The 17,970-nt window shown below is 37.0% G+C and overlaps 1 protein-coding gene across 1 annotated transcript; it reads left to right on the top strand.

Annotated features, from left to right (window-relative positions):
- Positions 1-198: 198 nt before the first annotated feature.
- On the top strand, positions 199-16,163 carry LOC121424864 (N-acetyl-D-glucosamine kinase-like). The gene is made up of 10 exons (XM_041620701.1): positions 199-325; positions 952-1,036; positions 3,770-3,868; positions 6,639-6,780; positions 7,546-7,656; positions 9,912-10,024; positions 12,426-12,513; positions 12,883-12,983; positions 14,072-14,150; positions 14,641-16,163. The coding sequence occupies exons 1-10, from the start codon at positions 285-287 to the stop codon at positions 14,820-14,822; spliced, it is 1,041 nt and encodes a 346-aa protein (XP_041476635.1). The 5' UTR covers positions 199-284; the 3' UTR covers positions 14,823-16,163.
- The last annotated feature ends 1,807 nt before the right edge of the window (positions 16,164-17,970 follow it).

Genomic DNA, 17,970 nt, shown 5'->3' on the forward strand with positions numbered 1-17,970 from the left:
GCTTGAAATCGCCACATCGGGCCTTTTGTAAGCCAGAGTAAAATTACCGTTTGTGCACATGCGAACGAGGAAGGCGTAGACACGCCCACTTGTAGCGTTAGCTCCAAGCCATTTATCGCCAAATAAATGCACCATGCATCTTTTGTAGCTGAGCTATATACAGCTCAATGAGGAATTTCCATCTGTTACTACTTATTTTGAGTTTAATAGTTCAGTCAGTTAGGGGGTAGCAAAAAACAATCAACCCTTTTCATTTTTCAGACCTTTGGCTGCAACTAAGTAAGATGGGTGATTCTGGAAAAGCATATTATGGAGGAATAGAAGGGTGAGTCTTGACTTAAAAGCCAAAAATACAGAAAGAATTTATCTGATTTATATTAAGAAAGGTTGGTTATATAATTATTATCAGATGAGATAGTGTCAATACAATCAATAGCCAGATTTTGTGACGTCATATTCTTTACGTTAATTTGTTAATCCTAATTCTTTTAGGCGTATTTTATTGAAGAAAGAGGTCATTTTGAATATAATTCATCATTCAATCATATCCTCCAACTTCAAAGATTGGAACAGATGAACAAAGATGAACAAAGTCAAATTTAAGTTTGATATATTTTGCATTTTATTAGTTGATTATTAGTATTTTATAAAGGCTAAGCTGATATTTTTATCAATATGAACTGTACAGTGTACCGGTATGTTGAGCGTTACTTTAATTTGCTGGTGGGAATCACAATATTTTTCAAAGCTCATGACATGGCATAAGTGTCTGGGTTTTCTTGCAAAGTGAAAACTGATGCTTTGAGTAAAAACATATAATTTTCTGACTATACATTCATGAGTTAAAACTAGTGACGTCTCAAGTTTTGTGAGTTTTGACTGCAACAAATAATAGGATTGGCCTAATCAATTTGTTAATCTTATTCTTGATTTTCTTTTTTCCCCCTGAAGAGGGGCTACCCACTCTAAGATGGTGATTATGGATGAGACTGGATCTATACTAGCTTGGAGTGAAGAACAGAGTACAAACCACTGGGTGAGGTTAAACTAATCATGACAATCCCGGGGGGGGGGGCCACTTACATTGATGAGTGGATACCATGCGCGACCCAAAAAACGGTTAAAAAGGATGTCCTTTTCGCGATAGGGCACGTTACGTACGTAACATGATAAGGGTGTCAAAAACACAAAAATAATGAAAAAAGGGTATCTATTTCGCTAGGAAAATTACGTGTTTAGGGTCGAATTTGCGGGTATGATAAAACAAAATTAAAATGTTTTATAAAGGATGTCCTTTTTGCCCCAACACTACGTGTTTAGAGTCCTATTTGCGCAAGGTGTAGAAGGTGGGGTCGTATTAAACCAAATAAGGTAAAGCCGATGACCAAAGGACCCGTAACAATAAAACATTCCTGTACTTGTTTAGGGGTTCATTTCAGGGAATATTTGCCAAGAGTGTCGTTTTGTTTCCAATACTTGTTAAGGGTAGGGTTTCACACGCCAATACTTGTTAAGGGGTGCATTTTCAGAATATGGAAATTACGTGTTTAGGGTGCTTTTCGAGACCCCATGGTCGCGCATGGTATCCACTCGTGAATGGAAGTGGCCCCCCCGGGTGACAATCTGAAAAAAAAAATTGATGTTCATTTCTGAATGATCATCACGGTCATAGAGTAAAAATTACTAAAGATTGTCAGTCTTCTAGCTGATGATGAAGAGGAGAGGAGCAGATGGAGGATCGAGGGTGGTAATGGTGGTGGTGGTGGTGATGATGATGATGATGGTGTAATGATGATGGTGGTGGTGGTGGTGGTGATGATGATGAAGGTGATAATGATGATAATCATCATGATGACTATGAATGCAGCTGATGATGATGGAGGATCGATGTTACATGATGATGACGATAAGGATGATGATGACAATAATTACTGTCGCATAACAATAATGATGATGAACAACATATTGTAATTTCTGAGAAAACCGAAATGTGGTTCATTATGAATGAGACTGGATCCATACAAGCTTGGAGTGAAGAACAGATTACCAATCACTGGATCATCATGGTCATAGAGTAAAAATTAATAATGACTTACCTGGTACTGAATATCAGCCTTAAAATTAGCTGATGATGAAGAGGAGGGGAGCGCGTGGAGGATCGAGGGTGCTGATGATGAAGATGATGGTGGTGATGATGATGGTGGTGATGGTGGTGGTGATGGTGGTGGTGGTGGTGATGATGATGATAATGGTGATAATTATGATAATCATCATGATGATATAAATGCTGCAGCTGATGATGATAATGATGATGGAGAATGATGTTACGTGATGATGACGATGATTAAGGTTGCATAACAATAATGATGATAATATTATGAACAACATATAGTAATTTACCAAATTATCTTAGCAATTTCAGGGGCTGGGGGGAGGGGGGGGTAGGGGCTTCAGCCCCCTCCCCCCCCCCATTATTCTAAAACCTTTTACAAAAACGTAATATTTTGATGAAATTTTCAGTGTTTTTTGTCTCACCTGCGAAGCAAAGTGAGACTATAGGCGCCGCTTTTCCGACGGCGGCGGCGGCGTCAACATCAAATCTTAACCTGAGGTTAAGTTTTTGAAATGATGTCATAACTTAGAAAGTATATGGACCTAGTTAATAAAACTTGGCCATAAGGTTAATCAAGTATTACTGAACATCCTATTAGAGTTTTATGTCACATGACCAAGGTCAAAGGTCATTTAGGGTCAATGAACTTAGACCATGTTGGAGGAATCAACATCGAAATCTTAACCTGAGGTTAAGTTTTTGAAATGTTATCATAACTTAGAAAATATATGGACCTAGTTCATGAAACTTGGACATAAGGTTAATCAAGTATCACTGAACATCCTGCATGAGTTTTATGTCACATGACCAAGTTCAAAGGTCATTTAGGGTCAATGAACTTTGGCCGAATTGGGGATATCTGTTGAATTCCCATCATAACTTTGAAAGTTTATGGATCTGATTCATGAAACTTGGACATAATAGTAATCAAGCATCACTGAAAATTTTGTGCAAGTTTCAGGTCTCATGATTAAGGTCAAAGGTCATTTAGGGTCAATGAACTTTGGCCGAATCAGGGGTATCTGTTGAATTACCATCATAACTTTGAAAGTTTATTGGTCTAGTTCATTAAACTTGGACATTAGAGTAATCAAGTATCACTGAACATCCTGTGCGCGTTTCAGGTCACATGACCAAGGTCAAAGGTCAATGAACTTTGGCCGAATTGGGTGTATCTGTTGAATTACCATCATAACTTTGAAAGTTTATGGATCTGATTCATGAAACTTGTACATAAGAGTAATCAAGTATCACTGAACATCCTGTTCGAGTTTCAGGTCACATGATCAAGGTCAAAGGTCATGTAAGGTCAATGAACTTTGGCCATGTTGGGGTTTTTTGTTGAATAACCATCATATCTCTGTAAGTTTATTGGTCTAGTTCATAAAAAGTGGACATAAGAGTAACCATGTATCACTGAACATCTTGTGCGAGTTAGAGTAGTATTCAAAGTGAGCACTGCTGCTATATTGAACCGCGTGATGCAGGTGAGACGGCCAGAGGCATTCCACTTGTTCTTAAATTTGATTTTACTCTGTTTATTAAAAAATCATTACCTTCACATATCTCTCACAATGGACCATAATTTCCTACATATATTTTATAATAAAATATGTTACTTATTCCAATCTTGAACATTTTACCCTTTTTTACCAGTTGATAGGTATCAACCTGTGTCTGGAAAGAATCAACAGCATGGCCGAGGAAGCGAAGAAGAAGGCCGGTATTGATACTCAAACTCCACTTGAGGCACTGGTAAGAAGAGAATTTTACAAAGACATTGGTTGGGTTTACTTCTTCCCATAGGAATGCATGCTCATAATGTAGATCCACTTTCATGAAGTATTATCAATACTTCTTGATGTTGCAAAACCGCTCTCCAGGGCCCTGTTTTACAAAGAGTTACGATCGATCCAATCAATCTCAAATGTATGGAAATCCATTTATACCATAATTTTTTTTCTACAGGAAATTTGCTCAATTTCCTTAGTAAACATAAAAAATCACACTGAATCTTCAAGAGAATGATGAATATACAAGTACATCACATCTGGAAAATATTTTTAATAAACATGCATTTTATTTCCCTTTCATAAACCCAATTATGCGGCTAATAGCAGCATAATTTGGTCGTAAAATCGAAGGAGGACCAGAGTTATCCGCATTATTTTGATGCTGCAATTATCCGCATAATAGCGGCATCGGGACCAGATTTTTACTTTATGAACGCATTCCCAAAGTAATGCGGATAATTGCGGTCACAAGGTCACCCTTTTCCAACGCAACCCCATCCGAGGGGGCGTGTGCAGTTGCCATGATGATTATCCACATTTTTCAGGACGGGCACTCGTAAAAATAATGCGGATTATTTTCAGAGTTTGTGAAAGCAATTTTTATTGAATTTTCCGCATTACTCTTAGGCGGCTAATTGGAGGATGGGTTTATGAAAAGGGTATTAGATGTTGACGTTGCTGACCGTCCATAGTTGTGGTTGATCGAATCAATCGCAACTCTTTGTAAGACGGGGCCCGGATGATTCATTCACTTGGAAGGAGAGGTCGAGTTGTGATGCATGCTTCTTGTACGGATGCATCTTGTATCGATGCATGCTTCTTGTTTTACTCAAACAGGAAACGCATTTACACATCAGCATAATGTGAATGCATAAACAGAGTTGGTGTTGCTGCTAAGGATCGCTAGAAATATTTTGAATGAAAATGAGCAAGGACATGGCTGGGTTATGAACTAAAACATAACAAAAGGCTTGTTGTGGTCTGAAAAAATTGAAACACAAGCCAAGCTGTACTGGAATGGACAACACAATTTTTTAATAGGGCACTTGGGGCATCCACCCGGGGCCACTTCCATTGACAAGTGGATACCATGCGTGACCATGGTGTCTCGAAAAGCACCCTAAACAAGTATTTTCCATATTCTGAAAATGCACCCCTTAACAAGTAATGGCATGTGAAACCCTACCCTTAACAAGTATTTGAAACAAAACAATAGTATTGGCAAGCATTCCCTGAATTGAACCCCTAAACAAGTACAGCAATATTTTAATTGTTATGTCACGAACGTCGGTTTTACCTTTACCTATAGGGGAAGGCGGGGTAAGTTGAGCATAGGGGCAAGTTGAGCCACCAGCCCCAGGCCAATAATGAATGAGTCAGACATTGTGGTGGTGTCATGTATTGATGACCCATAGCATAACCCCTAACCCCACCATATTGTTTTCAACTTTGAAACAAAAAGTAGTTTTTTAGAGGGGAAAATGTAAATTTCAGCCAAAAAAGTAAAAAAAAGAGTGTGAAATAGATAAGTGCTTTATAAACACACATGTCTTTAAATATGATAAAGACATGATAACAACATTATTAGTCCAGGTATGGATCTTCATTCTTGTCATAGTCTTTTATATGATAGATGCATAATAAATGTGTGGATACAAAATTATCGCACTAAGTTCGGACTGGGATAAGTTGAGCCAAACAGCATGGGGCAAGTTGAGCCATGGTAATTCCTATGGTAATGTATCTTAAAAAACAAACAAACCATAAAAATCGATTGAAATGCTGGCTGAAAGGAGAAAATTTACATGACTGCTCTTTTCCTTTTAAAGGATGTTAGTATTTATAGAGAATTAGCAAGTGAAAGACTTTAAACAAAAAATTGACATGCTGGTTCTCCCTCATACATTTTGTACATAGTTTTTGTGGCTCAACTTACCCCAGAAGGTGGCTCAAACTTACCCCATATATGGGGCAAGTTGAGCCATTTGACATCGTTTTTTTCAAAGGTCACGATGACTTTCAGTGTGGGGATAGAAAGTTATATATAGGTGGAAAATATTTCAGAAGAATTGAATTTCAAGGCAAGGTACTTATTTTGACAAGATTATTAATCATATCAATTTTAACAGGCAAAAAGCAAAAACTGTCACAACTTACCCCGCCTTCCCCTACACATCATTGGGTGGGCCACACCTCGCGTACTCTAAACACGTAGTGTTGACTGTTTGGGCAAAAAGTACATCCTTTATAAAACATTTTAGTCTTCATTTTTTATACATCACAAATCTGACCCTAAACACATAGCTTTCCTAGCGAAATAGATACCCTTTTTTTATTATTTTAGTGCTTTTTACACCCTTATTACATTATGTATGTATGTAACATGCCCTATCTTGAAAATACATCCTTTTTACATGGTTTTTGGGTCGCGCATGGTATCCACTCGTTAATGTTGTGGGAACCCCCCCCCCGGCCATTAAAAAGGGGCATCAAGAGTAAAATGTACTTTTCAATGGGACACACTGGATTACCGTAGGGTACCAATGTTTTAGTGAAAAAGGGAACATATTTTGACCCATGTTGTCTTTTTAGAAGGGCATCAAGGCCATTCTGGGGGCACCGGAGGCTATGGCCTTTGGTGTGTTAATAGGAGCTCTGTAACGGTATTCTATTTTCTTTCTTTTTTTAGCCTTGATGATTCTTTGACTTAATGTAATATTCCTATTTTTCAGGGTCTTTCTCTGAGTGGTGGCGAGCAAAAGGAAGGTCAGCGTAAGGTCATTGATGGTATGAAGGGAACCTTTCCATGTGTCAGCAAGAATTATCACATGTGCACTGATACCTATGGAGCCATTGCCACTGCTTGTAAAGCTGGTGAGTGAATAAAGTCATAGGCCAGAATTCAGGGTCCGTCCAATGTTACAAAGAGTTGCAATCAATCCGATTAATCACTGCTATGACATGCCAGCGATGCCAGGTAACATCTAGAATGTTAGTTGTCTGTTCAAAGTATTTCCTAATAGGGTTTGTACTCGTGCTTGCATTATTCTCTTGTGTTCTCTCTGTGTTCCTCTTTGTTTCCAAACGGACATTGTATTTACTCTCTATACACGTGAAGAAATATGGTTAAATTCTGGGCCCTGTTCTACAAAGAGATATAATTGATTCAACCAATCGTAACTCTATGGAAATCCATCAGTGTCATAATTTTTCCTACAGGTAATTTGCAAAATGTCCATTGTAAACAAAGGAATACACACCAATTTATCAAGAAATCAATGGCTTTATGGATATATATACAAGCAAAGTCAACGGATGAAATTCATGTTTGTTCAAAAAAATTCTAGATATGCATTCATATCTTCATATCTTGTTTTCTTCTGTCAGTATCATCATTTTTTTAATTTTTCATGAATTATTGTGCACACAGGAGGCATGGATCTAGTACAGATTTCTGGTGCTGGTTTTAACTATAAGTTTATCAACCCTAATGGAGCAGTCCATACCTAGCCTACATGTAGCTAATCTTCCTAAAGGCTTATATGTCACATGCAAGTTCAGTATATAATCCTGTTTTCATCTTATTTGTATCATATCTTTGTTTTTTTTTTTTTCACTCTACATGCATTGTCCACACAGGAGGCATCGTGCTAATCTCTGGTACGGGTTCAAACTGCCAGCTGATCAATCCTGATGGAACGGTCCATGGCTGCGGAGGATGGGGTCATATGCTTGGTGATGAAAGCTCAGGTAGGTAAAGATTAACCCCAATATTTTTATTGGTTTCACACTGTCTTTCTTAACCCCATACTATTTGCGTAGCCTTGGTTAACGCCTTAACCCCAGACTATCGCGCAGCCTATGAATATTGATGATTTTGCCACACAGAGCGTGATTAATGTGCAATTTTGACTTCTGTGATTGGCTATTACCGCTCCACAGAGTGTGATTAACATGCAATTTTGACTTTTGTGATTGGCTATAAAACAGCTCCACAGAGCGTGATTAACATGCAATTTTGACTTCTGTGATTGGCTAACAGCTCCACAGAGCGTGATTAACATGCAATTTTGACTTCTGTGATTGGCTAACCGCTAGTGAACTGCTAATGCTTAGCCCCACTTTTCCCTAGCCCAACTGCATCTCTTAGCACTGCAATTGTGGTGCTAGCACCGCAATTAGCCAGCTAACCTTGCTTTTTTTTCAGGGCTAGATTGTACCATACTATTTACCGTGACAGCCCACTTTGCTAAAACGTAGTGTGAAAAACGAAGTGGGCTTTGCTTAACCCCAGGAAATTGATGGGGCTAAGACCCCCCCCCCCCCCCTTAGCCCCACCAATTTTCTGGGGTTAAGAAAAATATGTGCAGTGTGAAAAGCAAATTAGTTTCCCAACTGTCCTCTTTTTGTTTCACTCTTACAAAAATTACTAGCAGGACTCTTCAGGAAATTTGCTACCCCATCTACAAATGTGAAACAAATCTTTCTGTCACTTCTCAATGAGCCTGCAACACTCCAATGGTCTATTCAGTCATGCCAAAGCTCAGCTGCAGTATTTCATGTCATTTCATGTTCAAAGTCAATGGAAAATTAAATGTAAAATATGTGATATAAATCATGGCTTTAAAAAAAATCTTTTGTGATACATGTCTGAAAAAAAGGCATCCAAACAAAGAAGATATGACAAGATCATTTTCCAGAGTTGCATGCACAAACTTGTGATATCCAATAAACAAAGTTTAAACTTTTATGGCTCATTTTATCCATTCAAGAATTTTATCAATCTCAATAATCCGGGCCTGTCTCACAAAGCGTTGTTATTGATTTGATTGATCTATGGAAAGCCAACATTCTTGAATTTCATATGTTTATTTGCTTTCGTATTCAGCGTAGAAGATGACATATCATAGCATTGCTGGCTCTCAATAATAATATAGATAATAAAAATAATGATAATAATAATAATAATGATATTGATAATAATGATAATAATAATGATAATAATAATTAATGATAATAATTAATGATAAAAGTAATTAATATATTGATAATAATAATAGTGATAATGATAATAGACAGTAATTGGAGAGCACATATCACACTATGAATTATATTTGTCAGTATGCGCTTCCAAAGGACTTGGGTATTGTAACCCCGGCTGTAATTTGGCAGCTGTAATTACTCAGAATACAGCACATACGCATTTCAGGGAATTATTTCCTGCCAGGTACCCATTCACTTGACCTGGGTTGAGTGCAGGAAACAAGGCCATGGCTGGGATTTGAACCCACCACCCTCTGTTTCAAAGTCCAAAGACTTATCCACAGGGCCACATTGCTCCACATACTCTCAATAGTTGAGATTTAATCAAATCGATAAAAGTTAATTAATGTATGAAAAATATTTTCATTTGTATTTCCTATTCAGCATACTAGGTATCACACAAAACTGTAATGAATTATTGAATTTTCTGTATCTGAATGCAGAGTTGAAATAGTCTCAGGAAACATTAATCATGTTCTGGGTGTCCTCAAGAGGGATATCCTAAAGTCAGCATATGTCTAAAGATCCACAACACATTTTCAAGCTCCATTTTTTTTAATAAACGGTGTCCAATATTCTGATTTTGTTATATCTTTTATCTCACCCGTTTTTAAGTTATTTATTTCAATTTTTCTGTATATCTGGCTCAATTATTTTAATAAAAGATTTGTTCCAACTGGTTTTCTATGGTTATGTCAAACATAAGTTGATACCTTTTTTGTGCGACCTACCTGTTTTATACTATCATAATCATGTTATTCCATTTGTAACCCTATTATATGTAAAGATCTTTGTTCACCCAATCGTGTGTGGGAGTGAAGGCCTGTGGGCCATGGCCCACCTGGTTGGGTGAGAAAGGGTCTAAAATATTTCTCAATCTTGCATTGTACATGCTGTCTTGTTTTTTATTAAGTGCCAAATAAAATAATAATAATAATGATTTCATTACATTTCCCATTTAGCTTACTGGATATCACAGAAAGCTGTTAAGATTGTCTTTGATGCTCTAGATAATCTAGCGCCGCCACCACATGACATAGCATATGTTAAAAGAGCCATGGAGGAATACTATGGGGTAAATTTAATCTTTTTTTCTTTTGAGATCAATCTTTACTGAAAGGGGAAGTTCACTCTGACAAAATGTTTATTGTAAAAATAGCAGAAAAATAACAATTATTGCTGAAGGTTTGAGAAAAATCCATCAAATAATAAAAACGTTCTTAGAATTTTGATTGTTTGATTTGTGATGTCATATGCGAGCAGCATTCCTACATAGTGAATGGTAAAAAATCAATGAAACATCATTTTCTCAGGAAATTGGAAATGGTTTATACTGTATCTTTTGTCAATAAACAAATCATTTCACACCCATTCATAAAAAAATAACAAAAATATTTCACTAGGAACCATTAAATAAAATTAAATTCCTGCATTTTATATTACATAACAAATGGGGCAGCTGCTCGTTTTCGACATCACAACCCAAAATTTTAAATTCTAATAACATTCTTAATATGTAATGGATTTTCCTCAAACCTTCACCAGTATTTTTCACTTTTCTGCTATTTTTACATCAAACTTTTTTTCAGAGTGAAATTCCCCTTTAAGACTTATGCCGTGTTGTGTAAATGTAAATGTGATAAAATGTGTAATTTAGCATAGTGGTTAAATGTCTTTTATTGGCAGTGACTATACTCTACCATGTGCTATTAGCCTTTAATCTACCTAGCTTCCAAGGCTATACTGTAAAAGCTGTTATTTTCGCGTACAGAATTTTTCCCGACATTTTTCGGGGGTTGTTAAATTCGCGATCGGAAGATGTACAATACATTTCCACAGCATTTCAAAGAAGCAAAACTAGTCCAATTCATGTGCAAATTTATACTACCTAAAGTCACCATGCTGATATGTCTTTTGTACATAAATATGTCCCTGTAAAAACAGTTACAAATTGTGGAAAATGAGGCTTAAATTTCACTTTTTTAACCTTTAGATCTAAAAATTCATCATGCCACAGGATCTATAGGGTTAACCAATCTTTAGAATTTGTGTTTTGTTCGATTCATTTTTCAAAAAGTTGGTAAAAAGTGCAAAATTGTGGAATTTTGTGAACAGAATGTTCACCATCAAAATTCTGGTCATGTGACTTATGAATATTAATGAGTATGCAAATCACTACCAACACGTGTGTATAGAGTCAATCAGATGACAGTAAAATCAAATTGTTTCATGGAAAATACATTTTAATATTACAGTGAGTGTATAAATATTGATAAAATAATGTTAGAAAATAGTTTAGGCCCTGATTTTGTTTGTGAAATTAAAAAAAGTGAAATTCTAGCTAACTTTTTGAATCACTAACTGTACTTTCTAAGCCTTATTTATGTACATATAAAGGTGCATATTTCCACATCCTTATTATGAAGGATGTTTTCAAAAGCAAAGCTTTGCTGTTGGGGGCATTGGCACTGACTAAGAAAAGTGTCAATATTTTCGCGTGTTGTTAAATTCGCGGCCGATCGGCAATTCGCAAAAATAAAACCTGCGAAAATAACAGCTCCTACAGTATCTTTGCCGTTATGCTAAGCTTAGCGATACGCCTGATGCGAATGAGTACAAACCCCCTGCCTGTACACTCCCATCTTGGTTCAGTCATTTTATTTTTATCGACCAGGATTTGGTGCGGATTTTTTTTTACTACTACCGGACTTTAACAATAAAGAATACAATAACTATAGCAAGATTGAAGTGAATGGGCAGCATGTTCGTAGTCTTCTGTATCAGACATATTGCTTGCATTTCGTGTGACATCATCAGACTTGTAAAAGCAAAGACAAAGCTGTAGGCTCCATCTACATAGATTAAGGCTATGCACCTATCAATTCGCTGGCGATGCAGCTTTCTCCTCTACCGCACCCAGGCTGTAAAGAATAAGCTCCCTCCTCTGAAATTGTTCAAATTTAAACAAAATAAGACCTACCTATTCTAATGTCCTCTCTTATGCACTGTCTAGTATTAACTATTGATATTCTATATCCCGTATGCTGACCATGGATGGCATTTCAAAGTAGTTTGCTTCTTGTGAAAAAGAAAAAAAAATCATTCCCAGGAGTTCACGGGCCTGTCAGAATTTCCAAATGGCTTGAATAAGTAGAATAGGTGACATGTTAGGGGGATTCAGCAACTTGATACTTGATGCGATAATTCCTCTTGCAGCTCCAAAACGCTAAACTGGAATGAACTTTACAATATGTCGTGAAAGATTGGTGTCATAGTGAAGATCTCTATTTTAAAATAAAAGGAGAGTGCGATGTGCACTGGCCCTGGATATAAAAGTGCATAAACAGAAAGACTCACACACACAGCATTTAGCCATAATGTATTAAGGGTGTCTCATAGATTTTGTATATATTCAAATGATTTTTGTATCATTCCATTGGTAACCATCTTCAGTCTCTTGTTTACTTTTTCTTCAGATTTCTGAGAGATTTGGCCTTTTAGACCAAGTTTATACCAACTTCGACAAATCAAAGTTCGCTGGCTTCTGCAAGCGGCTATCCGTAGGTAAAGAGACACATGCTGTTCATTTCTTTTTTTCGATTGCTAATTTGAAAGAATGATTCTGATTGGTTCCCATTCAGTCTACTGGGCAAAATGCGCATGTAACGATGATCGTGATAGGCCATTTCATTCAGCAATTAAGCGCTAATCTTTGTGTTCGAGGACCCCGGTGTATGTATAACACCGCCCAAAGTACAGGCTTATGAGGCTGGCTTGAAAGCCTGCATTGAAGGGGGCTTCAAACCTGACACGTGTAACTCGAGTGAATGTCAAAGTTGCCATTTGGCCCCATATAATCAATGTAGTTCTCATTGAGCTGTACGAGATTCTTCTGACGTAATAAGAGCAAGCCTTCTTCGTCACATCTTTCAGGAGCTCGAGATGATGCTGACCCTCTGTGTCTATGGCTGTTCCATGAAGCAGGAAGACTACTAGGAAGGCACATCGTGGCTGTATCTCCAAAGATAGATAAGGTGAGCTGGGTCACTGTTTAGTCCATAAGCAATTGTTTACATGGTGACAGGTAATGGTGTTTCTGTTTCAGTTGTGGCATAACTCCTGAGGAACTCGGCAGCGCAGCTTTCTACCGCATTTATGCCATGTTATTATCTCAGCTTTAGCACTGCTATCCTGCTCAGGTGCTAGTATTTAAAGGGGAATAAAACCCTTGGAACAAGTGGGCTTGTGTGGAAAGTGAAAAATAAGAAAATAAGATCAGAGAAAGTTTGAGAAAAATCGGACAAATAATGTGAAAGTTATGAGCATTTGAATTTTGCGATCACTAATGCTATGGAGATCCCTCCATTGGCAATGCGACACATATGTGTGATGTCACATGTGAACAACCTTCCCTTTGATGGACTATAAAATACCCCCAAAATGTCTCATTTTGCTCTTTCTTATGGTGATAACAACTCTTTATCCACAATATATTCTTTAAAATTTTGTATTACAAGCCCTCCTCTAGAAAGAATTAATGATCTACTGATAGATGTGATAAAAGAGGCATTTTAAGTGAAATAAATACAAAAGCAATAAGAAAGTTGTTCACATGTGATATCACACATCTTTGTCCCATTGCCAATGGGAGGATATACATTACAATAATGATTTAAACTTCAAATGCTCATAACTTAATTCATTCAATTTTTTTTCAAATTTTTGTTGATCTGTTTCTTTGATTTGTCTGTTTTCACACATGCTATCTTGTTCCAAAGGTTTCATTTTACTTTAAAGAATTCTTTCTTACCTGGTTCCCATTTACTTCACCTGGATGGAGAGTGGCAAATGTAGGTAGATGCCTTGCCAAAGGATGTGAGTGCCATGGTGATGGTGGGGTGTGAACCCTGCACCCGTGGTTCAAAGTCTTGAAACTTTTCCACTAATCCACAGCACCTCTTTATGGTAGGAAGATAAGTAGAAAAATGTACAATTCATGTGAATAAACATGTTGTGCAAAAGGTGCATCGGTCATTCCCCGATTGAGGATTCATTGTTGTGATCAAGAATCATTTGTTCAAGAGTTGTTTGTAGCATTTTCCTATTTTATATTTCTTTGCAGACACTGTTAAATGGTGAAGGTGGATTGAGGATCGTCTGTGTTGGGTCTGTGTGGAAAAGCTGGGATCTATTAAAGGAAGGTAACCAAGATTCTCTTCATGTTGAATTATAATTTTGAAGATTACAGGGCACATTTTATCACATTCTTTTTATGGTGTGAAATTGTGCATTTGTTATGTTGAATGATAGCTTTGAAGAATAAAGGGCACATTTCACAACATTCTTTTTGTGTGAAATACTGCAGCCAAAAAAAGAGGACTCTAGTCTCGGCATTGGCTTTCCAGCCTTGTCCATGAAATTTCCAGTAAGTAGTGAAAGAGGAGGGGGGGCGGGAGGGGAATGATGAACCTAAGAAAAAGTCTTAAATTGAAATTGAAAGGTGAATTGTTATAACATCCCATAGGAAGTCGTCGTAAATTATGAAATAGGATAAGAATGGACCAGCACAAGCAAGCCAAAAAATCCCTAATAGTGATAAACACATGTTAGGAGGATGCACCAAAGCTTATATAGACAGGCTTTATACTATTTCCTTTTCTCTTCTCCCATCCACTACCCTTTGTTATAAAGGTTTTCTGGCCGGCTTATCGAGACCTGACGAGTCTTACCCAGACATCCAGGAATTCACTCTGCTCAAGCTAAAGGAGTCCTCGGCTATCGGAGCAGCCAGGCTTGGAGCCCAGGTCCTCGACTTTGACCTCCAGGTCGACTACGACTCCACTGTTGACGTCCTCTACCAACACAAACCATAATTTCCGGACAGTCCTATTAATATTTATATTTAGGTAGATGAAATAGATATTTATACGTCCATGTGAACATGTATGTCAGTTGTGAAAGTCTGTCTTTGCGCAGTGTTTTTTGTGTGATGTATTCTTGCACTCATCATTACGCATTGCATATGAGAAATATGTGGTATTGATACCCAACTGCCAGTACTAATGTAAAACTTTTTTCTTACGTGTGAGTATCAATATTAGTGTATTTAAAGTGGTTATTAGTGGTGGTCTATTCCTTGTAAGGGAGTTCTAACCCCAAAATATGTTTATTCTGAATGAATGAAGAAGCACATGTTGAAATTATTGGATTAGATGAAAAGGATGAAAGAAATCATATTTAGAAATTGCATTGTTTGAAAAATATGGTGTCAAGATGGGCAGGGCTGTCAACATATTAGGTAACTATTAAGAACTATTAAACTGCATATATACAATATATGTATATTGCCAAAATTTTCTCTTTTATAAGTTTTAAGAATGAGCTTTTGTCTGCCAACTTGGTAAAATGTGACGTCATAACTTGCCCCTAGAATAACAATGATTGTAAGTAGAAATAGTGGATATTAAAAAACCATCTGGTTTGGTAGATCGTACATATGCCATCTGGTCCTGGGTATCTGTGGCATATGCCACAACGGGTTATGACACTATATGAAACTGTGGCCAGTAGAAAAATTATGTATTTCTTGCCATACTGCTATAGAACCTTATAAATGTTACACTAGAATCATTCTGCTGCAATTGACATCAGAAATAACTTTTCAATTTTATACTTTTCAATTTTCAATTTTTGTTTTACCATTGTGAGTTATTCTCTTTACTCTGAACTAGGCCCGTTTTGGGTACACGTGTACACGCGTACACGCATGGTCAAGTCAGTGCACGTGTAATAAATTCCATCACCTCGTACACGGTAACATCTGCATAAAGCTTGCATGGGATTACAAAGTCAGTGAACAAGCTCACAGCCTCACATTAAATCTTGGTTCTTAGACACTGCACATGTTTTTATTACTAATATGTCAATAAATTTCAAGTAATCTAGAGTCAGTTCACTTCCAAAATCGCCGATTTCATTCCACATTCATTCTGGAGACTCAAGTTTTTGTACCACGAAATGGGTCTGCTCAGGTCTCGAAAGCTCGAAAGCGTTGCTCAATCACACTCAGAGCCAATTTGAGAATCACCAATTGCGACAGCGATCATTGCTACTACTTACGTGTTATAGGCTCGTACGCATGTGCTACAAGCCTACAAACAAACGCTCCTCAAATTGGCACAAAAATTGAAAATCAATCGATAACTTCAGTTACACTTAATTCTGCAGCGATCTGTGCATGCATGTACGGTACAGTATACGAAATGCGCATCCAACGAGCGTCGGCGCTAGCTAGGGCCCTGCACTGATTTTTTTTTGCATTCTTTATTAATTCAATGCGCTGCTAAGCTGAGTAAACTTTTAATGACATGTTGATGCGGGACTGTGTCGACATGAAAACATAACTCGCTCTCACAGTGTTTACAACGTGTACACGTGTACACGACCGAAAAACATGCCGTGTACACGTGCATCAAAAATGGACTTTCAAAACGGGCCTACTCTGAACTTTAACAGTCGACAGTGTATGTAGTAGTGAACTGTAGATTAGAGTCCATGGAAATATTGCTTTAGGCTTGATGCAAATCCTTTGCAATAAAACTCATGGGGAGATAGAGAGACTCTCACCAGGGGTGGCAAAAGAGGGGCGGGGCTGGGTGGCATTTCTGGCCCAACCCCCCCCCACACACACAAAAAAAAAAGTTGAGAAGAGGAAAAAGAAAGAAAAAAATATTTTGGAGAGAAAATGGCATATTGGTTGTTGTTTTTTTGCCACACAATTTGCATGCAAAACGGTTATCTCAATTGTATCCCACTTGCAGCTCTTAACAGTGTTGTAGGAACTTTTGTTGGAATGCCCAGGGAGTGGAGAAGGTGCATACAATGTATGCGGGCATGCAAGGATCCGATGACCGGGTAATAATATGTCTGTAAAGTGCTTAGAGACGTTCCGATGTATTACAGTGTAAGCGCTATATAAATGCAGAATATTATCATTATTATTATATCAACATACAAAAGAATAATATTGTCAGTTATCATGAACCATGAATGCATTTTATGTTGGTGGGGCAGCTGTATGATGTCACAAACAAAAAGAAAATTAAGTTCAAATAACTCTCTCAATCTTTAATGGATCTTCATTCCTCAAACCTTCAATAGTTTTACCACTTTTTCTCATATTTTTGCAACAAATCTTTCTTCAGGTGAAGAATGAAGGGTGAAATTCCCTTTAAATTGTTTTGACTGTAGACATAAAATCAGGACTGTTTTTCATTCTCACTTGCATGTTGCAAAGCTCTAATATTCTAGATGTTGGGACAATACTGTATACTATTAACTACCTACAAGCTTCAAGCTGATTTTCAAATAATGCAAATGGATTCATATACATCTGATACCCAGTTTTCACCCTTGATTATTGTATTAATGAAGTTACATATCTTGTGTAAACAAGTTCGAGGAAGGAATAAATCGGGGGCCTTGGAACCCTCCCCCCCACAAACTTTTATCAATATTTCCCCCCCCCCCCTTTCAAAACCATTTTGTGGCCCCTGGTTATCATAAATTAAGGCTAAAAAAAAAGAAATGGGGCTACATGTATCCAGATGTAATTTGTATGGATCATTCCATATTATTTATAATTAAGGAAATGTGTTGAATTGAATTCAAGACATTCCCAATTTCTAGTGATTTATTTTTTATCATAGGTAAATATATATTTTTGTAATTTTCATGATATGTATATCATTGCCACTTGAAACTATTGATTTGAATGAGTTTTTTTATATTTTCATTTGTTGTGAGCAACCAGCAAATATATTTGTGAAATATAACAACGCAAAACCTGTACAATTTTATTGTTTCTATTTTTTTTTGTTAACATTTTATGTTATAGTATAAGGGTATGTTTTAAAGAGAATCAAACTTTGGTAATAATTATTGATTTTTGCAGAAGGAGAAAAAAAGAATAGTGAAATTTTGAAAGAAATAGGACAAAAATTGTAATAGCTTTTCAGAAAT

Source organism: Lytechinus variegatus, chromosome 12 (genome assembly GCF_018143015.1).
Source record: "Lytechinus variegatus isolate NC3 chromosome 12, Lvar_3.0, whole genome shotgun sequence".
NCBI classification, from domain to species: domain Eukaryota; kingdom Metazoa; phylum Echinodermata; class Echinoidea; order Temnopleuroida; family Toxopneustidae; genus Lytechinus; species Lytechinus variegatus.